The sequence below is a fragment of the Chiloscyllium punctatum genome, chromosome 44 (assembly GCF_047496795.1).
Source record: "Chiloscyllium punctatum isolate Juve2018m chromosome 44, sChiPun1.3, whole genome shotgun sequence".
Classification (NCBI taxonomy): Eukaryota; Metazoa; Chordata; class Chondrichthyes; order Orectolobiformes; family Hemiscylliidae; genus Chiloscyllium; species Chiloscyllium punctatum.
In genome coordinates, this window is record NC_092782.1 from 57,371,173 (window position 1) to 57,397,579 (window position 26,407).

General features: G+C 39.5%; 1 protein-coding gene across 2 annotated transcripts in view; it reads left to right on the forward strand.

Moving 5' to 3' along the window:
* Positions 1-26,407, forward strand: part of sfmbt2 (Scm like with four mbt domains 2) — a 219,492-nt gene that overhangs the window by 87,868 nt on the left and 105,217 nt on the right. For both annotated transcript variants that reach the window (XM_072563003.1, XM_072563004.1), the window contains exons 6-7: positions 13,103-13,191; positions 13,485-13,731. In XM_072563003.1, coding sequence (XP_072419104.1) covers positions 13,103-13,191; positions 13,485-13,731 — 336 coding nt within the window. The remainder of the gene's footprint in view (positions 1-13,102; positions 13,192-13,484; positions 13,732-26,407) is intronic.

Sequence of the window (26,407 nt, forward strand, 5' to 3'; positions counted from 1 at the left end):
TACTTCATGTAGCTTCTATAAATAATTAATCGTTTTGGTAGCACGGAATCTGTGCACTTTACATATCGTATTTTTACATGCAGTACTTTTGTTTGACCACTAGAGAGAAATTGCAGCTTTTATTCATCTGCACACAATCATGAGTTATGTAATTCTTTTTTTAAGTTTGTGAACTTATACCATGAGTATCTTAAGATAATTTTGTTTGCTTTGGTTGTGCTATTCTGCTTTTTGAGTACTTAATTCCTGTAGAAATCTATGCCATACTTTGTATTAATCAAATACAGAGTTATGCTTCCCTAAAATAAATGGCCTAAAGGGTTAAAAATTATTTGTAATTAAGCAGATTGGGAAGAAATTATTTAAACTAATATCTCATCTGATAATAGTAACTTTGGGAGCATTTGATCATGTTGTTGCTCTCCTGTCTTCAGCTTCCAAACTAAATGCTGCTACTTCTTTTCAGTACTTATGGTATGCCCCTCTCTGAAGTCACTGTCGTTATCCTGTCAAACCTTCTGTTTTCTTCATTGATAGTAAATTGTGCAGAGTTAATGCTGATGATAACATTTAAGAATATGCATGAAGTAGATGCCCCACGTTTGCATTTATATAGTGATCATATTGTTATAAAGGAAGTTGGGATCTCTGTTGATAGGAGTCTTTTGGAATATTTTTTGTGAAAAAATTCCAATTGTAAATTTGCTTTGTATACATTTTAAAATTTTCAACAATGTATTATATTAGTAGCTGGGATTTTCTTTCTGTCATGCAGTCAACTCGACATAATTCATTTAAGTAATCATGATTTCCTCATTTGAAAATACTGGAGCTGGAAAATTTGCTCCTGTCCAGACTCTCCTTTTCCTCTTGTGCATGTGACAGATGGCGCTATGCATCAGGCGATAGCAGCTGAGATTATGCATTAATGGAAACTATAGAATGCAAAAATTTGTCCTTTGTGGGATTTAGGACTGAAAAGCCCTAAAATCTTTGTATGTAGTCAATGTTAACTGGCCATGTTAATGCATTTGATTTACAATGAAACTCAGTGGCTACATGCCAGAAACCTTTTTTTATTGCTTTCTCAATTAATTTATCACATACGTTGCATTGACCTTTTTTTTGGAAAACTGTACATACTAAAGTGTTTTTCTTGTAGCATTTGCAGGGATACCTTTTGATATTGGTTTTTATTATAGTTGATTGCCTTTATGATGTAGCGCACAATTCAGAATGAAAAATCACACCACACCATGTTATAGACCAACAGGTTTAATTGGAAGCACACTAGCTAGTGTGCTTCCAATTAAACCTGTTGGACTATAACCTGGTGTTGTGATTTTTAACTTTGTCCACCCCAGTCCAACACTGGCATCTCCAAATCATGACAATCCAGAATGTTTTTGTCCCTGCCTATTAGGAAAGATTGAAGGATTGGGATAACTAGACAAGAATGTACAGGAGCTATTTTACCTTGCCAGGTGTGTTAATTGACATTATTCATGTGTTTCCTGGAACAGATTAGTTCATGTTCTGATTTTGTGTATCAATCTAGCCAGCCTCCTTTTGGTATGTACTGTTGTGTTTGGCGAGGGCATTCTAGAAGGAGCTGCAATAGACTCCAATGTTTTTAAATTTATAGATCAAGTTTAAATATCATTCTCTGACATATGGCCTACAGATGTTCATAGATATTATGTTAACTAACATTATTAAATTGCTAATTTCTTTTATATTAGCAAACTTGTCAGAGGTAATTAGGACTTTTAAAATATGATTTTGCATTTGCTAACGAATCATCAATTGATTCTGAATCTGTTTTACTCTGTCAGTACATTTAAATGTCTGTGTTAAGCTTCATTATCTAAATCAAGATAGACAGAAGTGGAACAGTAGTACTTTGAGCAGAACATATTGGTAACATAGTTTTAGCTAATCTAGTTGGATTCCAGTTCACAGGCTTATGACAAAAATCTATGCAGTTGTGAAGATTATTTGATATGATTGTGAAAACTGAATTTTCTTTAACATTATATATTTTAATATGGAGAATTGTCACTTATTATTTTGGATCTGACCTACTTTAATCCTTTGCAATTCACCTACCGTCATAAAAGGTCCACAGCAGAGGCCATCTTCCTGGACCTACATTCATCCTTGGAACATTTGGATAACAAGGATATTTACGTCAGGCTCCTAATTATTGACGACAATTTCACCTTCAACATCATAATTCCAAACAAACTCATCTCTAAAACTCTGAGATCTAGGGACTCGGCTCCCTCCTCTGTAAGCGGATCCTCAACTTCCTGACCCATAGACTGCAATAGGTAAAACACCTCCACAATAATCCTCCACACTTTGTGCTTAGTTTCCTACTATACTCCTTTTACACACACACTAGTGTGGCCAAATTCTACCCAACTCCATTTGCAAGTTTGCTGACGATCCTACCATTAGAGATCGGATCTCAAGCAACGACAAGACAGAATACAGCAAAGAGATAGAATGCTTAGCGATATGATGTAAAGACAACAATCTCTCCATCAATGTCAGCAAAATTAAGGAGCTGGTAATGACTTCAGGAAGCAGAGAGGAGGGCACACCCCTGTCTGCATCAGATGTGCTGATGTGGAGATCATCGAAAGCGTCATGTTCCTGGGAGTGATAATCACCAATAATCTGTCCTGATTTACCCATATTGACATGCAAGTCAAGAAAGCATAACAATGTGTTTACTTCATTAGGAAGCTATGGAAATTTGGCTAATCCCATAAATACTCTGACCAATTTTTATAGATGAACTATAGAAAGCATCTTATCTGGATGTATCACAGTAAGGAATGGCAACTGCTGTTCCCAAGAGCGTGAGAAATTACATAGAATCATGAACACAGCCCAGTACATCACAGCCTTCTATCCATTAGCTCCATCTGTACTTCCCACTGTCTCGGGAAAGCAAGCAACATCATCAAAGACCCCTCCCACCCAGTTTTGCACTCTTCCACCCTGTTCATCGGACAGAAGATATAAAAACTTAAAGATGTGTATGAACAGATTCAACATCAGCTTCTTCCTGCTGTTATCAGACTTTTGAATGGATCTCTCAAATGTTAATTTTGCTCTCTCTGCACTTTCTCTCCAGCTGTAACACCGTATTCTGCACTCTTCTGCTACCCTGATGCACTTTGTATGGTACCACCTGTATAGCACACAAAATAATGCTTTTCATTGTATCTCTGTACATGTGACAATACAATATCAATGAAATCAGTACATAGATTGCAATGTGCAAGCTAACTTTTGAAGATTTGATATGACTCTAGGAGGAGTGTGCTGGAAATCGGCCCCACTATTCCATGAGTCATACCAAATTTGTGAAGGTCTTATTCAATCACCAAAATGATCAATTAGTTTTACTTTATTACTATTACAAGAACAAAAGAGACTCCCACCAGGTTTACTTCAATAAAGACAAAAATAATTTGTTTATTTGAAAAGTAATTATACTTTAAACATGTATCAAACTGGTTTTCAACTAAGTTACTATGCAGAGTTAAACTGTATTCTCCCTAATCCTAAAACACAGACATTCCTACATAGAACAAGGCACACCACTCTGCAGAGCAATTATGAGTGGAAAATAGGGAATGTCTGTTGATCAAGGATACAGACTAAAACGGTAATTTCCCATAGGTTCTTTTGGTTTCTTGTTGGTGAGATCACGTTGCAGTCGTCTACAGATTGATGGAAGACCTACATTCAGGTAGCAGGTCAGATAGATATAATTCTTATAATTAAGTAGACAGTTCAGTTTTCAGAATTTGAGGGGAAGGATATTGATTCCTCTGATCTTTCACTGATTCTTAGGAAGTACTTCATTTCTTAAACTGAATTTAGTTTAGGGTTAAGCCAGTATAAATATATATAAACTATGACACTTGAGAGAAGGAGAACCTAATAGCATTGGTTCCTTGTAAGCCTATCCACAATTAGTCAATTCTTAAGTCTATAGCAAAACATCCAGAGGCTGTTGCTAGGCAACCTTCAGCACTAAGCCCCTTTTTTTTTCAAAACTGTCTATCTAGCAATTAAAGTCAATAAATAATCTCTCTCTCTCTCTCTCCCTTTTTTGAAAGCTTCTCTCCCAAAGTCTCTTTGCTTTTGTTTTAAAAAGCAAACAAACTCTTTCTTCTGACCTTTTTTGGCTTTCACTTTCTAAAAAAAATACACATTGAAAATCGCATTATTTTCTTGCCTTTTATCTTTGGACAGTGGAGTAAAAACAGTGTTAATCCAAGGAGACTATGTAGAGAGATGGCTGCAGTTTTTAAAAATCATGTTTACTGGAGAATATTGTTTGCAACTGTCTGCTCTATGTGGGTGTGTCTTCAATACATACGCATCTTCTTGGGCAACATAGCCTGTATCATGTGCTTGATCTCATGCACTGTCTTATAAAGTGACTATAGCTTTGAACATATATCACTGAGCTGAAAAATTGATAACTCATAATGCATAGGTAGCCGTAATTTGTCATTAGTATTTATTCATTTGAAGGTGGGGTCGGGGGTGGGGGGAGTGAATATGACTGTGGGCCAAGTTTAGACCTAAGTGCGTATTTTGAAATATCCCCCATTCTCTTCCCCCCCCCAAAAAAAGAGGTTGTCATATAAGCCAGGTTAACTTGTAAATCATGATCTATGAGAATTAAAATAATAAATCTGAAGTTCAATTCCATACATTCCTGATTTTCCAAAAGTTTCAGTACTTTACACTCTTGGAAAGTATGAAGTGCTTTCCCCAGCTAAGATGAAACTAGTACTTGTCATCTAGAATCTCTCTCGAAAAATGCAAGATCTATAAAGGATCATTACTATAGTTTTACTAATGTGTCACTTGCTGTATTTATCTGTTAAAGAATGGTCCACAGGGATTGAAAAGACAAATAAATGAAAATAAAATAAATGTTATCCATCTACTACTGGAATCTCCAGGAAACTTCAGAATTCTTTGGTTCTTCAATTTGTTGTACATTTCAATTTTATTGTCCAGAATATGTTTTCTGTCACTGGTGGGAACTCAGTTGTGATGCTAAAACAAACTCAATTTCGTTTCATTTACTTTGTTTAATAAGTCCTGTCCTAAACATCTGATAACTATTAGTAAACAAGTGTACAGTTAAATTCAGTTAGTCATTCTATTGAAGGAACTGAGATAGGGTAGGAGTTTGCCACCAGGTATTGACACTGAGTCTGTCATAAATTGTGGAGCCAGCTCATTTAGGTGGGCTCATGATTGCATCCGTGCAGTGTAAATACAGCTTGCAATGCTTCAGGTAGATAGGAAAGAGGTTAGGAACTAACTCAGATAAAAGATAGGCCCTGAATTGACTATGAAAAATGAAGCTAAAGCTTTGAGTTAGAATGATGAACTTGGAGGAAACAAAGAAATCTGGGACAGTCTTGGGTAGTAAAACCTGTTTCTGCTGAAGAGAGTAATTACAATATCAGAGGACAAGGGCAACCAAGAAAACAATTGAAGATAGCTAATGTAACAGACAATATCTTTTGAAACTATAATCTGAAATGGAAGTTGGATTGCTAGAATTGAAAAATGAGAGTTTTGCAACTTGAACCAGTTGGACATTCTAGAATGAGTTCCCTGATTGGGGCTGTTAGTCTAGTCACTGCCATTCTGGTGTCTGGCTCTATATGCAGCACGACTAAAGTCAAGGATTGTTCATGTCTAAATGAAAAGTAGCTTGGTGATGGGACACCAGCTTCTGTGGGGCTATTTCAGTGGTGACAAGAATAAAGCACGAACCTGAAGAAGCTTTTTCACCATAGTCATTTTTGAGTAGGGGTAAGCATTTCTTACAACATGCCTTTGTTTTTGGACGCGTGACCTGTTTGACCCTGCTGTCGAGGACTGGGCCCGGAATGTGGGAAGAATGCGTTATTTTTGCTGGGCAAACAACATTGTTGGAGATGAGAAACAAAGTGTAATTCTCCTGATACCTGCAGCCTTTTCTGTCATTCAGAGCCTAACATTACCTGAAGCACCAGATACAGGAACCTTTTCAAGAATTGACTGATACGGTTAAGAAATATTACGATTCAAGCCACCTCGAATTCTAAGATTCTATCACTTTTACTCAGCAATTCGAGAACCAGGGGAATCCCTCCTGGGTTTTTATGACGAGGTTAACATGATTGGCAGAAGTCTGTGAATTTGATTTAACCCTTAATGAAATGCTTAGAGACTATCTGATATGCAAGATTAATGACATGACATAAATATGCAAAAAAGCTTGCTAGCCCAACTGGACTTCAAACAGGCGCTACAACTGGTTTTATCATTGGTCAATGGGGCACATAGAGCATATGAGTTGCAAGATATTCCAATGGAAGTGGACACCCTCACCAGCCTGACTGAGTTAGGGAACACCACTTGAGTGCAGGCAGCTACATAGCCTCACTCAGGAGGTTTCCTGAACAGAGGGACTCTAGGTCAGCCCTCAGCAAAACCCCAAAACAAAGTTAAGCATCAGCCAAGCGATTTAAAATTGTCTTCAGGATCCTGACCAGCAAGCCCCTGTGTAGTTGCTACTGGTATGCAGACCAGAGACAGTAAAAAGGTCTTACTGAACCTAAATTGAGTAAGATAATTCATAGGCTGGTAACCAGGAGCGTATCCAGGAAAGTTCATACCCAAGAAAGTCCAGCTACATCTAGTTTGGAACAGTTAGATTGCTTAGCAACATCAAACTCAGAATAAGTCAAGACAAACATCTGGTTAAATGGTCATCCAGATCTCATGAAGGTTGATTGCAATTTTTAATGGAATTTGCTCTGACTTCCAGCCCTTAGGTTTGCGCAAGACCTTGGCTATACTGAGAATCTATACTGGGATCCTTTACAGATTAAGGATACAACTTTGGTTCTGGTCTCTAATGAAAAACAGCAAATTCAGTTACCAGTGATTGTAATGAAAGGCTAGGACCCAAGCTTAATAGGATGAAATTGACTGTGAGAGATCGACCTAGATTAGCCCAACATCTTTCAATTAGAAAATGGCTGCTTGCATGAAGCACTAATTAAATACCTGGAAATCTTCCAGGAAGGTCTAGGGACTATCAGAGGAGCTGAAGCCATTTTGCATGTTGACCAGGAAACAATTCCGCGATTCTGCAAAACCTGCCCAGTGGCATTTGCCTTATGGGCAAAAATAGAGCCAGAAATCTGAAGGCTCGAAAGTGAAGGAATCAAACCAGTCCAATTTGCAGAATGGGCAGCACTGGTCAAACTGATTTTGAAGCCTAGTGGGTCAGTTCACCTTTGTGGGGATTTTAGGCAAATCGTAAAGCATTTCTTGCAGTTGAATAAATACCCAGTCACTTGTTAGCTTTGTGTATAAATCCTCTAAACAGGAGGACTGTCCTTCACGAAGCTGGACATGAGCCAGACTCATTTGCAATTGCTATTGGATGAGGATCCCTTGAAATATGCTACAATTAATACTATTAAAGGTTTGTACCAATATACAAGACTGCCATTTGGGGTATCATGGACAATGGAGAACATTTTGCAAGGTTTACGTCCGACTGCCATTTATGCAAATAGATGACATCCTGATAATGGAAAACGAATAAGGAGCATTTAAGGAATTTGAATATAATCCTAAGGCATATTCAAGGCAGGCATTCATCTGAGAAAGGAAAAATATTTGTCCCAGGTCCCCCAAGTGACTGACTTGGGTTACAGGGTGGATAAGACCAGATTACACACTTTAGAAGATAAAGTGAGGGTGATCAAAGGTGCCCTAGTTACTATGTTTGTCCAGGAGTTTAGGTCATTTCTTGGGCTGGTTAAATTATTATGAAGATTTTATGCATGACCTGGCAGCTATGCTGACACCTTTGCATCAACCTTTTTTTAAAAAATGGTCAGGCTTGGAAATGGTCTCCTAGACAAGCCTCAGCCTTCAAATGAAGTTTTTTTAAAAAAGCCATCATCTTCTAAGGTGTAGGCAGACTATGATCCCAGAAAAGATCTGGCTTGACATACGATACCTCCCTGTAGTATATCGGGGTGGTATTAGCTCATAAATGGCCAATGGAGACGAAGGCCCAATAGCTTATGCACCAGGATTTTGGCTAATGATGAGTGTAAATACACCCAGATAGACAAAGAAGGATTGGCAGTCATATCTGGAGTCAGGGAGTTCCACCAATACCTTTTATGGACAAAAACTCATCATGATCACGGACTGCAAGCCCTGCTTAAAGAGGATATGGCCCATTACCTCAGGCTGCACTTAAAAGTGGGCTCTAAAACTAAGAGCTTATAATGATAACTTGGAACACCGTCCAGGAGGCTGAGTAGCAAATGCAGATGTGTTGAACGACCTCCATGAGCAGATGCACCACTGGTGGTTCCTCCCAATGGAAGAGTTTGTAAAACTATTCAATTTTCTGGACATGCTCCCAGTCACAGCTGACAATATCAGACATTGGACATAGAAAGATCCAGTCCTTTCCAAACTGAAACAATGGTATTGATTGGGGAAACCAGAGGACCATCTCAACTGGAATTGAAATATTTTGGATGTGGAGAGATCTGCTTACAGTACAGGGTGCCATATTGTTATGAGGAGCAAGAGTAATTGTCCTGAGCAAAGGTTGCCATCAAATACTGGCTGAATTTCACCAGGGCTATCCAGGGGTCACCAAAAAAGAAGATATGTCTTGTAGCCAGGCTTGGACACAAACATAGCTGCACTGGTGGGGCAATGCCCAGAGTGTTGTCAAGGACAAAAATTACCATTAGAAACTCCCTCACATCCATTGGAATGGCTGAGTAAACCTTGATTTAGGTGCATGTTTACTGTATAGGTCCTTTCATGGGCTCAACGTTCGTCATTGTAGATGCCCACTAAAGTGGTTGAATGTGCACAGACCCATTTGAGAAACACTGGGATGACAATAGAAAAGCTGCGTGCATCTTTCTCAATACAAGAGTCCCGGAAATGCTGGTCATAAATAACAGGCTAGCAGGGAATTTGGTTATTTCTAAAAGTCGAATGGGATTCAACATATAAGGACAGCTCCATTTTACCTATCATCCAATGACCTGCAGAAAGATCTGTCCAAACCTTGAAGGTTGGATTGAAGAAACAAGTTGCCAAGCCGTCGCTGTTCTTCTTTGAATTCAGGGCCACACTCCAAGGAACTAAAGGATAGCACCAGAAGAGTTGCTAATGGGTAGAAGACTCCACACCAGGTTCAGTCTGGTCTCCCCAGACCTGTTGGGGAGGGTGAAACAGCATGAGAAACTCCAATGCTGGCCCCAATACACTGCCAAATGAGAGAGAGAGTTTGATATAGGGAATGAAGTTTTGTGTAAGAATCACCAAAACGGCCCCTCATGGGTAAGAGGCAAAGAACATAGAACATTACAGCGCAGTACAGGCCCTTCGGTCCTCAATATTGCGCCGACCTGTCATACCAATTTGAAGCCCATCTAACTTACACTATTCCATGTACGTCCATATGCTTGTCCAATGACGACTTAAATGTCCTTAAAGCTGGAGAATCTGAGTAAAGAAACTACCTCTGACATCTGTCCTATATCTATCACCCTTCAACTTAAAACTATGCCCCCTCGTGCTCGCCGTCACCATTCTTGGAAAAAGGCTCTCCCTGTCCACCCCATCTAACCCTCTGATCATCTTGTATGTCTCTACTAAGTCACCTCTCAACCTCCTTCTCTCCAACGAAAACAGCCTCAAGTCCCTCAGCCTTTTCCTCGTAAGACCTTCCCTCCATGCCAGGCAACATCCTAGTAAATCTCCTCTGCACCTTTTCCAAAGCTTCCACATCCTTCTTATAATGCGGTGACCAGAACTGTATACAATATTCCAAGTGCGGCCGCACCAGGGTTTTGTACAGCTGTAGCATAACCTCATAGTTCCGAAACTCGATCCCTCTAATAATAAAAGCGAAAACATTGTATGCGTTCTTAATAATTCTGTCAACCTGGTTGGCAACTTTCAAGGATCTGTGTACTTGGACACCGAGATCTCTCTGCTCATCTACACCATCAAGAATTTTACTATTAGCCCAGTACTTTGCATTCCGGTTACTCCGACCAAAGTGAATCACATCATACTTGTCCGCATTAAATTCCATTTGCCACCTCTCAGCCCAGCTCTACAGCTTATCTATGTCTCTCTGTAACCTACAACATCCTTCGTCACTTTCCACAACTTCACCAACCTTAGTGTCGTCTGCAAATTTACTAACCCACCCTTCTATGCCAGCATCCAGGTCGTTTAGAAAAATGACAAACAGCAGTGGACCCAACACCGACCCTTGCGGTACACCACTGGTAACTGGACTCCAGGATGAACGTTTCCTATCAACCAACACTTTCAGCAAGCCAATTACTGATCGAAACTGCTATATCTCCCACAATCCCATTCCTCCGCATTTTGCACAGTAACCTACTGTGGGGAACCTTATCGAACGCCTTGCTGAAATCCATATACACCAGGTGTGATCGATGCAAGGTCATTACCCATTTGATGTATAACGTTCGGGTGGGTGTGACGATCCTGAGTAAGCATGTGGACCAAATGAAAGCTGTGAATTTTCAAATAATGTCGGAACAAAATGTGTCCTGCCCCTCAGAACAGTCAGAAATGCTGCCAGAACATGGGGGGTTCACTATCTTGATCAAATATTTGCCAAGTCCTTAATCAAAGAGGGACATCACAGAAATAGACATTTTTGCCATCAGAAGAGAATTAAGTTCTGCCAAGGCACTCCTGGTGTAAGAGGTGAACTCTCGTGCATTACGTGCCACCTGTGTCTGACGTCAAATTGGACAAACCTGATCTGTTGCTAAAATGTCCCAGGAGGCTCTCCAAGAGAAAGGATCGGTCTATGGCCGTGGACTTGGAGGTGAAGGATGTAGTGATTGTGGTGAGGTCAGCCAGTTGGACTACATTGAGTATGGGTTCTCTGATTGGGGCTGTTAATCTGTTCCAATCAGGGAGTCAAGGCTGATATATCTGAGATATAACTGACACTCATTGATAACCTGTCTCTGTGTGAGGCAGTACTAAGTCAAGGGCTGTTCATGGGTAAATAAAAGGGTGACTTAGTGAAGGGACACTGCCTGTGTGGAATTATTTCATAGTGTGTTTCAAATTAAGTGCTTGGATGGAAATGATATCAGCATAGGATGAACAGGGAGTACATTCTGATTTCTTGATTTCTACTCAACAATAATGTTTTTGTTTTCATGCCTTGGCTTCTGTAAAACTAGTAATGTAGTGCTAACCAAAACTATGCAGATTATGGCAGGAAACCTGCAAATGAGCCCTGGAACAAAAAAAAAGTACACTTCATTTTCCATGCAGATTCAAATATTTCATGCTGTCAAAATAATTTAATAAACTCAAACCTGGTTAAAAGAACTTGCATTTATACAAGTCTGCACAGGTGTGACAGTATATACATTGTCTTTTTTACATTCTTCTGATGGGTCAGTTATCCAGTTTACAGACATGAAGAGCCCTCTAGTCGTCATAAATATTTCAGACAAAATAATATTCCTTTCCAAATAGTCACTTGCTGTGAATTGTTTTTCCTTTGGTGAAATTTAGTAGGATTTCATCTAGACTCTATTGTGTAAGCCTGGAGAAAGTGAGGATTATGGATGCTGGAGATCAGAGTCGAAGAGCTTGGTGCTGGAAAAGCACAGCCGGTCAGGTAGCATCCGAAGAGCAGGAGAATTGACCTTTCATGACTAAGCTCTTCAGAATGAGAGAGTGGCCCAAGGGGGCTGAGAGATAAATGAGAGGGGGGTGGGGCTGAGAGGAAGGTAGCTGCAGGTTTGATAGGTTGGAGAGGAGAGTGGAGCAGATATTGGGAAGGAAGATGGATAGGACAGGTCAAGAGGGCGGTGCTGAGTTCGAAGGTTGGATCTGGGATAAGGTAGTGGAGAGGGGAAATGAGGAAACTGCTGAAATCCACATTGATCCCCTGTGGTTGGAACGTCCCAAGGCAGATGACACAGCTTATTATCAGTCAGCGTATGTAGGCAGCTTATTGTCCGTCAGAAATATGTTTTTAATCCATAACTGTGATAGCCAAGTGTGTGTGTTTTTTTTTAAAAATTAATTTTGAAATAAAGTCTAGAAATTTTATCAACATCACTTTTTTTGTTTATATCAGTGCTAAGCTGATACTTCTTTGTTTTCTTTCCATGTAGCTAAAGTTGGCAACATTATGGAATAGTCAGTGGGAAAGTTAGTGAAAAATGGTGAAGCATCTCAAGTACTGATGCCTCTTTCCTGATTATAATACCCCTGTAATATGATTAGATTGTGATTTTGTGTTTTTTTTCATGATACACTTTCCACTGTTTTATTCAATCTTTTCAAATGTTAGGTATGATTTAACAGAGAATTAAATTAGGTACTTACCCCTCGACCTGACTTTAGTAGAGAGAGAGCGCACATTGGCAGTTTAACTTGATAGTTTCCAAATACATTAATATTATTATGTAGATTAAAGATCTATTACACAAAGAGCTTTAGAACATTCGACACTATAGTGATGTGTCAGAGCTCAATATTTTTGTTTGTGATGAAGTGACTGACTGTAATGATTTTAGGCCAAAGTACTAGGATTGTTTACTATATGGTTCAAAACCATCTCTTTCGAGTTCCAAGTCATTAATATCTATAGCTGAAAATGTGTTGCTGGAAAAGCGCAGAATATATGCAACAGCTTACTATTATTTAACCATGAACTGATTGTGTCAGTATTGTGACAGCAGCACTTGAAATCTACTATGTAATTACTACGCTTGTATTTGTGGGATTAAATAAACTATACTATCTTGATATTTTAATCAAAATGCTGTGAAACCTGGATATTTATACCACTACTTGAAACCATTTAAAGCTTACCATGTGCTTAATAAATGTTAACAATACACTAACAAGTAACAGTATTTAATATTAGTCTCCTGAGAGGGAAAGAATCTTGTTGGTTTACTGGAGTTTTATTTTTCTTGTTTTGCAGCGATTTGTGAGAAACATGGAGACTGGACAGAGTTTCTAATTCGAGATTTGACTGGTGCAAGGACAGCTCCAGCAAACCTCCTGGAAGGGGTAATCTTCGAAACATATTCATAAAATAGACCTAAACAGCGTGTATATGTTTTTAAACATTGCATACTTGGTTTTAAGCTTATAGAAAGAAAACACATTACATTTTCAGCATTTTCTGTTCAGTTTACTATTATCTGAAGTCCATATTGCAAATGTAAGAAATAAAGTGCAGAATATAGTGAAAAGAAAAGTACATAAGTGCATGTAACATCTTGTGCTTTCCTTTTACTGAGAGAATAAAAGGATTAGTTCATTTTTCTGAAATTTGTTTTTTTTTCTTTAATTCTTAACAGCCACTAAGAGGGAAGAATGCTGTGGACCTTATTACCCCGAAATCGCTTATTGAACTTCAGGATTATCAAAATCCTTTTCAATACTGGATAGTCCGTGTCATTGAGAATGTTGGTGGCAGATTGTGCTTGCGTTATGAAGGATTGAATGATATTGAAAAACACGACCAGTGGTTGTTTTATCTGGACTATAGACTTCGGCCGGTGGGATGGTGCCAGGAAAATGGCTGCAAGCTAGATCCACCCACAGGTGAATATTGCAAGTCTGGGAATGAGTAATTGAATGATTGTATAGAAGGTATTCAGTCGATTAAATATGCTGCTGAATTATGCACCTCACAGCACTAACTCCTGTGTATATATGCTGAAAAGTGGATCAGTGGCACAGTAGACAAATGATGTACCTTCCCAGTTTAAACAAAAATGTACATTTGTTTTCTTCAATTGGAAAGCTAATTTGTGTTCTGTCATCTCAGTCTGCGATGTTTTGAACTTGTGGGATTGTAGGTATTGCAATATCTGGAGGCGTAAAATTAATGTAAATGGTAAAATATTTGACATTAATTAATGGAAAGCTGATTCAGCTAATGGATTTTGATTAACATTTCTTTTCACACCTGATCAACAATTTAGATTATTTTAAAATGCACATACACGTTGCAAATTACCTCTTACAGAGGTCGTATCAACCAAACGTTTGATTACAACGCAACATTTCTTCAAGGGACAATTGCGTACATCAGTAATCAATAAGTTGTATATTGATTTTACTAATGGATTATATGACACAAATCCTGTAAAATTGTATTAACTATGAAATCTTTTCCTCTTCTCTGATCACTCAAAGAAAGCAATCCGAAAGGTAGTTGTATATTTAAAGGAAAGTGAACAAGTGCATCAATAACAGGGTGGTTGTTATGTATTATTCTCAACCAGGACAGCAGTCCAGGCATTAGGTAGAAGTTAGCACTGAGTTTTGTGATCTTCCTCATTTGTCGGTTAAAGTTGTAAGAAAGGATATCTCTGGGTGCTCCGGTATCAAACCTGAAATTGTTTTTGTTGTCAAAGATAGTTGGAGTTTGGGTCCTTTTTGCATTTTCCTTTTAGAGAGGAATTATAATTTGAAAATTTTGCTTGACCTTTTGTGGCATTGTGTAGGTTAAGTGGCAGATTAGTCACACTTACACTTAACCTGTCTTTGATTCAGTGTAGTTTATCTACCTCTTGTCTTCTATCTCTGTCATCTCCTCATCCCCTACTCTCACTGGAATCACTCTTTTGCATTTCTCAATCCTTTCTGGCTTGAGTGCAACAGGGCAACAACTGAAGGCTGTCCTCTATGGGTAGCTGCCTTTCAAAAAAAAGTACAAAGTTAAAAATCACACAACATCAGGTGATGAAGGAGCGGCGCTCCGAAAGCTAGTGCTTCCAATTAAACCTGTTGGACTATAACTTGGTGTTGTGTGATTTTTAACTTTGTACACCCCAGTTCAACACCGGCATCTCCAAATCAAAAAGAAGAGTAGAACGGTTGTTCCAGGTGCATTGGTTAATATTTCTCTTTCAATCACAAAATCAGTTTGTCTGATCATAATCAGATCCTTGTTTGTGAGGGCTGAATTTTCCCAACCTGAATGATGTGGGAACGAGCAATGTATACTTATTAGATTCTAGATGACAAGGAAAACAAGTCTGATGGTGCACCCAAGGTTTGAGTGACTCGACAAGAACCTTGTGAACAAGTATTGAGAAGTTTATGGATGACACCAAAATTGGGGATATAATGGACAGTGAAGAAGGTTATCTAAGAGAACAATGGGACTTGATCGCCTGGAACAATGGCCCAAGGAATGGAAGATGGAGTTTAATGCATTTTGCTAAGACAAACCAGGACAGGACTTGCACAGTTAATGGTAAAGCCATGGGGAGTATTGCTGAACAGAGAAACCTAGAGGTATGGGTACATAGTTCCTTGAAATTGACAAAGACAGACTGGGGAAGAAGGTGTGTCATGTTTGCCTTCATTGCTCAGTGGACATGCAAGACATTGGTAAGGCCACATTTGGAGTGCTGCATAGAATTCGGCACACCTTGCTATTGGCAGGATGTTATTAATGTGACAAGGATGTTACCAAGACTAGAAGTTTCATGTTAGAAAGAGAGGCCTAGAAAGACTGGGACTGTGCCATCCAGTCCAAAACTAGAGGGCATAGATTAGATTACATACAGTGTGGAAACAGACCCTTCGGCCCAACAAGTCCACACCCACCTGCCGAAGCGCACCCACCCAGACCCATTCCCCTACATCTACCCCTGCACCCAACACTACGGGCAATTTAGCATGGCCAATTCACCTAACCTGCACATCTTTGGACTGTGGGAGGAAACCGGAGCACCCGGAGGAAACCCATGCAGACACTGGGAGAATGTGCAAACTCCACACAGTCAGTCACCTGAGGCGGGAATTGAACCCGGGTCTCTGGTGCTGTGAGGCAGCAGTGCTAACCACTGTGCCATTGGTTTAAGGTGAGAAAGGAAAGATTTAAAATGGATCCGAGGGGTAACTTTTTTATGCAGAGGGTGGTGCATATATGGAATAAACTGCTAGAGGAAGTGATAGAGGTTGTATAAATACAACATTTAAAAGACCTTTGGACAAGTGCATGGATAGGAAAGGTTGAGAGGGATATGGGCCAAATGTAGGCAAATGGGAGCTAGTTCAGTTTAGGAAACCTGGTCATTATGGACGAGTTGGGCTGTGTACCTCTATCATTCTAAGCCTATTTACATGCTTTAAAATCTTATCCTGTTCTCGCCTCATTTATGTGCAGTTTGCTATTCACCCTTGCAGTGAAGAAGAACTAAATGGTGACAGTTTCCAGCCTGAAAGTCAGAACAGTACCTTGTGACTCCAGCTTGCTGATTGCTCCTCATGGCCTCCACCTTATTTAGCAGTCTCCAACATCTCAGGGTACACTCTACGGTGGTGATCACTTGCAGTCCCTCCACTGTTTTCCACAGAAATGTTGACAGTAAACATGGACTAGTATTTCTGCATCCCTACAGCACATTTTAGACAATCTTGGAATATAGATCCTTGACACTTTGCACTATAATGCTGTTGCCAGCATTGCATACAAGTACAAACACCCTTCTTGTGGATTTGAGCAGGATGCATCTCAGGGCTCTTCACCTGCTCTGTTAGCACTCACTCAATATACAGCTACTTTGAAGCTCACAGCGTCCCTGCTTTACCTTGCCTTTGTGCATTGCTGCATTATTCAGAACTTGAAGAGCCGTCGTGCTTATATCTTGCTTTCCCTCTTAGTGCAGACGTAAAATCAGGCAGCTAGTCATGGTTGTCAGTGGTGATCAGTTAAGGGGTGAACTTACGGCTTTATGATATCATGCCAAGTTAATCTCACACATGAAGGACATGTTAGCATCTTAAATAGCAAGCAGACTGAATGTGTTTCAGCTAAGGGACCATGTCTGAAAGTCTGAGAGTAGCATTCCATTAAGTCAGTGGCCATGTTGCCGATCAGGGAGTACTGGCACAATAGGTAGGGCATTGTCCGATATCAGTCCAGGACTTTTTAGGGCAATTGAGGTCAGGAGTCTTATACCTTACAGTCGGGGGAGTAGGCAGGGATCAGTCCTACAGGTCCAGTGCAACCAGTCAGGGTATTAGTGGTAAGACATCTGGGAGCTGCACAATCGGTCAGGAATTGGGCCTGTTTCTCCAAGTCGCTTAGAGGGATGGGCCGTGGTCAGTATTGAACTCTGACAAGATGTTATGCTATGCTGAGCATTGGGAATAGAGGAGTAATCCTTTAGGGTTCAAGCATGAAATGGTACTCTGTTCATGCTGTCTCTGTATAGAGACAGAGATGTACAGCATGGAAACAGACCCTTTGGTCCAATTTATCCATGCCGACCAGATATCCTAAAATATTCTAATCCTATTTGCCAGCATTTGGCCCATATCCCTCTAAACCCTTCCTATTCAGAGACCCATCCAGATGCCTTTTAAATGCAATTGTACCAGCCTCCACCACTTCCTGTAGCAGCTCATTTCATACACACAACCCTCTGTATGAAAATGTTGTCTCTTAGGTAGCTTTTAAATTTTTCCCCTTTCAATTTAAACCTATGCATTCTAGTTTTGGACTCCCCCCACCCTGGGAGAAAAGACCTTGACTATTCACCCTATCCATGCCCCTCATGATTTGTTTGCTGTTGGTTGTAGTTACTATAACGTTTGATCAGGTAAGTAATGATGCAAAGTAAAAGTGCATTTACAAATATGAGCTTCCATTTCCAGTGAAGTTGCATCCATTTCATCAAAATATCCTCAGTAGTTTTTCTTTTTAATTTCCCTCCCGTTATGTGCACTGTGAAGGGCTATTCGTGGCTGACAATGATTTACCTGGTTTACAACTGGGCTTTAAATATGATGGTGACAAAGACATCCCAGAAGTTCCTGGCAGTGGAGATGACTTCTGCTGCTGCTGAGCATAAGATAGTGTGTGAGAGAGATGCCGTAGGGGCAAGGTGCAGACATAATTCTCTATTCCTTACCTCATTATATGAAATAACTCATTGTAACTCAAGAAGAGAAAACCTCTGTGGAGCACTCTGAAATTGGCACTTGGCCAAATTCAGCCCTGGGAGTTTGCTGTGTCCAAATGAACTGCCACATTTTTCAAAACTACACCAGTGATGACAGTTTAGAAGTGCTTCACTAGCTTGTAAACAAGATATCATAGCTTGTAGGAAGTGTTTTATAAATGCGAGTTTGTCTTTTCCTATCTTGATGAAAATTTTGTACCCTTTTGAATAATTCACTTAAGAATTCGTAACTCATTTAAATATGAATGGTGGACTCTAGGCAAGGAAACCCAAATCTCAAAAGACAAGTAATATACTCCAATTAAAACATAAACAAATATTTAAAATTTTGGATTGAAACGTACATGAGTGTAATGAGTTTGAATTGTTACTGTAATTGAGCATTTTGATGATGCTCAATCTGCTTTGGTATTTCCAAGCTTCAAATAAACTAAACTTAATTTCTATTTGTAGAATTATTGTAACAGAATCAAGATCTTATAGTGCAGTTGAGGGCACAATGATTCACCAAGTCATTCTTCTTGTATTTGCTCTCTCCATTGTCTGTGCCAGCCAATAAGATAATATTAATTCCCAATGTCTCCCCATCTCAATTTGGTAGGGCAAAAGGTATTTGAATATCAAAAATTAATTGCAACCCAGTAGTGCCAGGGACTGCAGATTTTCCAATAACAGTTGTTTAATGATATATATTCATGTTTTGTTCATCCATGAATAATTCTGCTAATTGGTCACTTTTTAGTGGAAAAGTTGGAGTTCCTTTATAGAAAAAAAATGTGAGATGATAATTTGCATATCTAACTCTTTCAGCAAAGCAGGCAAGTGGGAGTAGTTTAGTTTGGGAATATAATCGGCACGGACTAGTTGGACCAAAGGGTCTGTTTCTGTGCTGTAGGACTCTATGGCTCTCTCAAACCTATCTTTAAAAAAAGGAATCTAGCATCAGGAAGATCAACTAAGCATTACAGAATTTCGAGCTGATGTCTTCCTTTAGAATTCCATGCGACTTTGTGAATGTGTTTTGATTAGATTAATTTGTGATATCTCAAGTTTTTTTAGTTTATTGTTATTGCTTTGTATGGGATTTTAGCTCTCTTATATGTATCTGACTAGCCTCAAGCATTCTTATGACTGGTATACCATAATCTATTTCAAAACTGGATACAAACTTCATCTTTTAAAAGGTGTGATTTTAGCACAGTTTGATGTATAAAGCTGTTTATTTCTCAAACCATTAAAAATGCTATTTGGAAATTACCTAATCCTCAAAAAACATAACTCAATTGACTATTTAATAGCTGAGGTGAGTAAAGAATGAGGGTTAATGATCTATCCTGGCAGCCCTTTGTATTGGAAACAATCTGTGACAGTGAAGAAGGTTCTCCTGGAGTGCAATAGGATCTTGATGAACTGGCCAGTGGGCTGAGAATGGCAAATAGAGTTTGATTTAGATAAGTGTGAGGTGTTGCATTTTGATAAGACAACCCAGGGCAGGACTTAACATGGGTTAACAATGGTTGGGCCATAGGAAGTGTCATCAAACAGAGACCTCGGGGTGCAGATATATAGTTCCTTGAAAACATTTAAAAGACATTGGGACAGGTACATAGCTAGGAAAGGTATAGAAGGTTATGGGATAATCATAGACAGACAAATGGGATTAGTTCAGTTTTGGAAAGCATGAACAAATTAGGCCAAAGAGTCTGTTTTCATACTGTATGAGTGTTAATTTTTCTCAACCTAAGCGATTGCAGTATTGGGGAATAACAGATTATTTCAGCAGCAAATAGAGTAGGTGCTAAAATGATAAGGTTAGTTTATTGTTTTGAAGATCTTAAATCTGAGTTGGAAAGCATCAGGTGCTAGAAGAAACTTTAGGTTGTTCAATTTAAGGAAGCTGGTTTATATGTATGTCTTCTAAACCTTGGATCACCTCTCAGTTCTTGGCAAACAGACTAACCTTCCCTTTTCATTTTTTTTGTTGTGTGTACCTTCAAGATCCAAGAGTGGCAGCAGCTTAAGCCAATGTGTCAGCCATACGGGAAGCTCCCAGCAGATGAAATCTGAGAAAAGCTACTAACACTTTTAATTTGTTGTTTATAAACTAATATTTTCCATAGTAGGCATCAGTTTAAGAATCAATTGAAAAAATTGTTACATGCCAGTATAAATAATCCCTTCCTTTTACCTGCTATTTGCTAGGTATAAACTGAACGTTTGTCTGAGAGGCATCTTCAGACATCTACTTTTAATTCCTGATCATCACCATTTTTGTATCTGCAAATTTCCAGTATATACATTTTAATGTTAACTTTTGCCATTATAAATTCTGTTTATGCTTATAATAAAAGTTGCTTTACAAATTTGCCATTCTACCTGCAACCTCTGACTGATGAGGATGCTGTAACAACAACCTTGCATGTTTCCAACTCCCTAGCCTATAATGCAGCAAAACCTCTGTGCAGAAACTGCTTCTCAAATTCTAGTAACTTGTGCTATTTATATTTAATTATTTATTATCTGTAATATAAAATCAAAGTGTATAAAAAAAGCACTGCACTTATGTTTCTGAAATGATTGGATACAGGTTTTTTTGTATCAGTGTATAATAATTTAGACTACTTTTAGGGTGGCATGGTGGCTCAGTGGTTAGCACTGCTGCCTCACAGTGCCAGGGATCTGGGTTCAATCCAGCCTTGGGCAAATGTCTGCGTGGAATTTGCGCATGCTCCCCATGTCTGCATGAGTTTCCTCCGGGTGCTCCGGTTTCCTTCTGCAATCCAAAAAGATGTGCATATTGGGTGATTTCGCCATGCTAAATTGCCCGTAGTGTTCAGGGATGTGAAGGTTATGTACATTAGTCAGGGGTAAATATAGGATAATGGGGAATGGGTCTGGATGGGTTACTCTTTGGAGGGTCGGTGCAGATTTGTTGGGCCAAAGGGCCCGTTGTTGCACTGTAGAGATTCTATGATTCTTTCTTTTAACTCGTTATTCGTGCCTTTTCGGCCCGGTCATGTGAAATTATCATGAGTTTACGCACCCGGACTGAACTTTACCAGACCTCTAGGGGCAAACTAGATGTTGGAATAGGGCAAGGGATTCTGCACGGTGAGGAAAATGTCAAGGTCCCCCATTGGCTTCTCAGCACCACAAAGTTCAACAGCAATAGGAAGGAGAAGGATGATCGTTGCATTAAAAGACCAATTGAAGTTCTTAAGAGGAAGATGCTGTCAAAGTAGCCTTGTCAGATATTGCAGCACATTTTTGTAGATGGCATACAGTCATTACGGTTGTAGAGGGGTTAGATGTTTGTGGATGTGGAATCAAATGGTCTGCTTTGCCCTGGGTAGTGTCAATCTTGTTGAGTGTTGTTGGAGCTGCACTCATTCAGGTAAGTGGGGGAGTATTCCATCACACTACTGACTTGTACCTTGTAGATAGTCATAGTCATACAGCATGGAAGCAGACCTTTTGAGTTAACTTGTCCATGCTGACCAACTTTCCTAAACTTACCTAGTGCCACTTGCCCATGTTTGGCATGAATTCCCCTAAACCTTTCCTATTCATGTACCTGATCAAATGTCTTTAAATATTGTAGCTGTCCCTGCATCTAACACTTGCTCTGACAGTTCATTCTACATATGAACCACCCGCTGTGTGGGGGAAAAAAAAATGCCCCACAAATCCCCTTTAAACCTCTCTCCTCTCACCTGAAAACTATGTCCCCTAGTTTTAAACTCCTCCACTTAAAGTGAAAAGCAAGATTCTTTTCCCTAATCTGTGTCTTTCATGACTTTATAAACCTTTATAAGGTTACTCCTTAACCTCCTACGCTCCAGTGAAAAAAGATGATGGATGGGCTTTGAGGAGTTAGGAGCCGAATTTCTCACCCAAAGGATTCCCGGTATCTAATTGGCTCTTGTGGCCACTGTATTTACATGGCTAGTCTAGTTCAGTTCTTGCTCATTGGTAACCACAGAATGTTCATAATGGGGGATTGAATGAAAGTAATATCATGGAATGTTAACTGGCGATGGAGAGATTTTCTTTGCTGGTGATGGTTGTTGCCTGACACTGTGGTGTGACTGCTACTGGCTGCTTATCAGCCTTGCTGCATTTGGAAATGGACTGCTTCATTGTCTGAGAAGTCATGAACGATCCTCAACATCAAGCAATCATCAGCGCACATCCCCACTTCTGATCTTATGATGGAAGGTAGGATATTGATAGAGCTGAAAATAGTTGACCCTAGGATATTCTTCTGAGGTCCTCTGCAGAGATCAACAAGCACCACTATCTTCCACTGTGCTATGTTTGACTCCAACCAGCAGAGAGTTGCCCTGATTCAGATTGAAATATTTTGTTTCGTTTATTGTAGAATGTTAATAATTTTGATAGAAATTGTATATAAAATAAGTTGAAGAGGTATGTCAATGGAAGCCTCAAGGAGATTAGAGGTTTTGCAAAAAGTGCATTTGTGAACTATGATTCTGTACAGTACTATGTTGTAATTCCTAACTATGTAAATATGAGTGAGTTAACTACAAAGCTTCAGTAAGCTTACTTATATTTTTATGGAGTTAAAAATCACACAACACCAGGTTATAGTCCAACAGGTTTAATTGGAAGCACACTAGCTTTCAGAGTGACAATCCTTCATCAGATGATTGTCTGATGAAGGAGCGTCGCTCCGAAATCTAGTGCTTCCAATTAAACCTGTTGGACTATAACCTGGTGTTGTGTGATTTTTGACTTTGTACACCCCAGTCCAACACCAACATCTCCAAATCATTATATTTTTATGGTAGTGTCAACTCTATTTTCTTAGATTAACAATTGAAATTCTTTCACGTATATTGAACAATCCCTCAGTTGCTTTAAATATCTGAGTGGTTTTTAATGAATTGACTATTTTCTAACCATAAAGTTATCGGTTTACTTAGAAGCTACTGTTTTGTTTCTTTGTTGTTTGTGTAATGTAACATTTAAATAATAGACCTAAAAATGGAAAGCGAATGTAAATATGTCATATGGACTAACTTGATTGAATTCTTAAATTCTTCATCTTCGTCATGGAGCCTCCAGGTTGTTCCACTGGCTATGCTAGCTCATCTTGATGATTACTTATTTTCTGGTGCATGGATGGATCATGAGGCCAGGAAGAAATGATCCGTGCTCCAGAGGTGTCTCATTCTGGCTTTTGGTGTCAGTAGGTGACTGTAGCAGGTAGGGTAATAGTTACTTGTTTGATGCACCTTCCCTTGAAACATCTGGAAAAATATTTGAGGGAAAAAAAAGTGTCTAGGCCAGCCACTGGCAAAATATGACAATAGACAACAGGTGCAGGAGTAAGCAATTCTGCCCTTTTGAGCCTGCACCACCATTCAATATGATCATGGCTGATCATCCTTAATCAGCTTCCTGTTCCTGCCTTATCTCCATAACCTTGATTCCACTATCCTTGAGAGCTCTATCCAACTCTTTCTTAAATGAATCCAGAGACTGGGCCTCCACTGCCCTCTGGGACAGAGCATTCCACACAGCCACCACTCTCTGGGTGAAGAAGTTTCTCCTCATCTCTGTCCTAAATGGTCTACCCTGTATTTTTAAGCTGTGTCCTCTGGTTCGGCACTCACCCATCAGCGGAAACATGTTTCCTGTTTCCAGAGTGTCCAATCCTTTCATAATCTTATATGTCTCAATCGGATCCTCTCAGTTTTCTAAACTCAAGAGTATACAAGCCCAGTCGCTCCAGTCTATCAGCGTAAGGTAGTCCCGCCATTCCAGGAATTGACCTCGTGAACCTACGCTGCACTCCCTCAATTGCCAGAATGTCTTTCCTCAAATTTGGAGACCAGACCTGTACATAATACTCCAGGTGTGGTCTCACCAGGGCCCTGTACAGCTGCAGAAGAACCTCTTTGCTTCTATACTCAATCCCTCTTGTTATGAAGGCCAGCATGGTATTAGCCGTCTTCACTACCTGCTGTACCTGCATGCTTACCTTCATTGACTGATGTACAAGAACATCCAGATCTCTTTGTACTGCCCCTTTACCTAACTTGACTCCATTTAGGTAGTAATCTGCCTTCCTGTTCTTGCCACCAAAGTGGATAAGCATACATTTATCCACATTAAACTGCACCAGCTGAGGTAGGACTTTCACCCATCACCTAACCTGTCCATGTCACCCTGTAATCTCCTAACATCCTCCTCACATTTCACCCTGCCACCCAGCTTAGTAATTTCAGCAAATTTGCTAATGTTATTACTAATACCATCTTCTATATCATTAATATATATTGTAAAAAGCTGCGGTCCCAGCACTGATCCCTGTGGTACCCAACTGGTCACAGCCTGCCATTCCGAAATGGAGCCATTTATCACTACTCTTTGTTTCCTGTCAGCCAACCAACTTTCAATCCAAGTTAGTACTTTGCCCCTAATACCATGCGCCCTAATTTTGCTCACTAACCTCCTATGTGGGACTTTATCAAAAGCTTTCTGAAAGTCCAGGTACACTTCCTCTACTGGATCTCCCTCGTCCATCTTCAGAGTGACATCCTCAAAAGATTCCAGAAGATTAGTCAAGCATGATTTCCCCTTCATAAATCCATGCTGACTCTGACCTATCCTGTTACTACTATCCAGATGTGTCGTAATTTCATCCTTTATAATAGACACTCCAGCATCTTTCCCACCACTGAGGTCAGACTAACTGGTCTCTAATTTCCGGCTTTCTCTCTCCCACCTTTCTTAAAAAGTGGTACAACATTAGCCACCCTCCAATCCGCAGGAACTGATCCTGAATCTATCGAACTCTGGAAAATAATCACCAACACGTGCACGATTTCTCGAGCCACCTCCTTCAGTATGATAGTCTGACCAGCCAACAGATGGTCATGTTGCATGAGGAAACATAAATAAGTGTTTCAGTCACCAAAAAGAAGCACATGCTCCTCCGGTATCCAGGAAATGTGTTTGTATGTTATGAATGTGTCACCCCAACCATGACGAGTGTACTTGCTTGCTGTTTTCTAACTGTTGCTGTTGTTTCTTCCCATCATCCAAACCAGCAGCAGAAATGGCACCTTAAAGTTGAGTGCTTATGTTTTGTGTGTGAGGCAAAAATGAAATTGGCAACAAGTAAACTCCAAGCTTTGTTAAAGAAAAACCTGCCTAAGTTATGCATCTTTAAATAATGTTATCTGTGGCCCTCTAAAATGAACCTCACCAGATTTTATTTAGTAAATTGGCTGTGACCGATGAATTTTACATTTTTAAAAATAATTATACTGCTCATGACATTTTTGGACTCCAAATGGATATACAAATGCGAACCAAGGACTACATTAAAAAAATACAATATATGTGAATTGAGCAGGAACACAATGTAAAGTTTTCAAAGGAAGTTCTTAGTGACTCCAAAAAAGTGAGGATAATGTCTTATTGGAATGTTGCGTTGAATTTAATTAAATTACTTTTTGCATATAATGTTACAACAGTTTCTCGCTATTAGTCACATTTGTTGACTATTTGTGATTGAATTCATCCAGGTGAACATAATTTTGTTTAAACCAATTGCTCATGAGATTTGCAGATCACCACTTTCAGGTTAATATTGAATGCTGCATTTCAAATTTACACCCATTTTGTGGGCTCCAAAGCATAAGAGGGCAGACAGGATAACACCTTTTACAGTGTGGCTTGATGCTCCATTTTTGAGTTATCCCAAACAGGTTAAGAATAGTTTGAAGTGTAGGCTCCCTTCCTAACAGTACTGTAGACATAACTACATGATATGAACTCCAGAACTGAGGGAGTCTTACACTTAAGGGTGTCTTTCAAATGAGATGGTGAACTGAAACTCAATCTGCCTGCTCTGGGTGGATGGAAAAGATCCTGTGGCAGTATTTCAACTTGCAAAGCACATCCACAAATGAAAATTAATAATGCATTCATCCAGTGCTGTTTACCACTACTGAAATTCTCAAAGCAGTGTGCAGCTAAAAAGTATTTTTAAAGCATCACCACCATTTGTAATGTCAGGAATAGAGGGTCATTATTTTGGCATCTTGGCCGAAGTGAAAGCCTCAACATTGTAAAAACAATGTATCTAGTCATTATTACCATGCTATATGTAGGAACTTACTGTGTGCAAATTGGTTGCTACATTTCCCAACATCAGTTAGGTAAAATTGCCAGAGTCTTACAAGACTGTAGGACTGCTTTCTCATTGGAGGGAAATGGCGAGTCATGATGCCTTGGGAGAAGAAAGGTTAAGAAGGAGA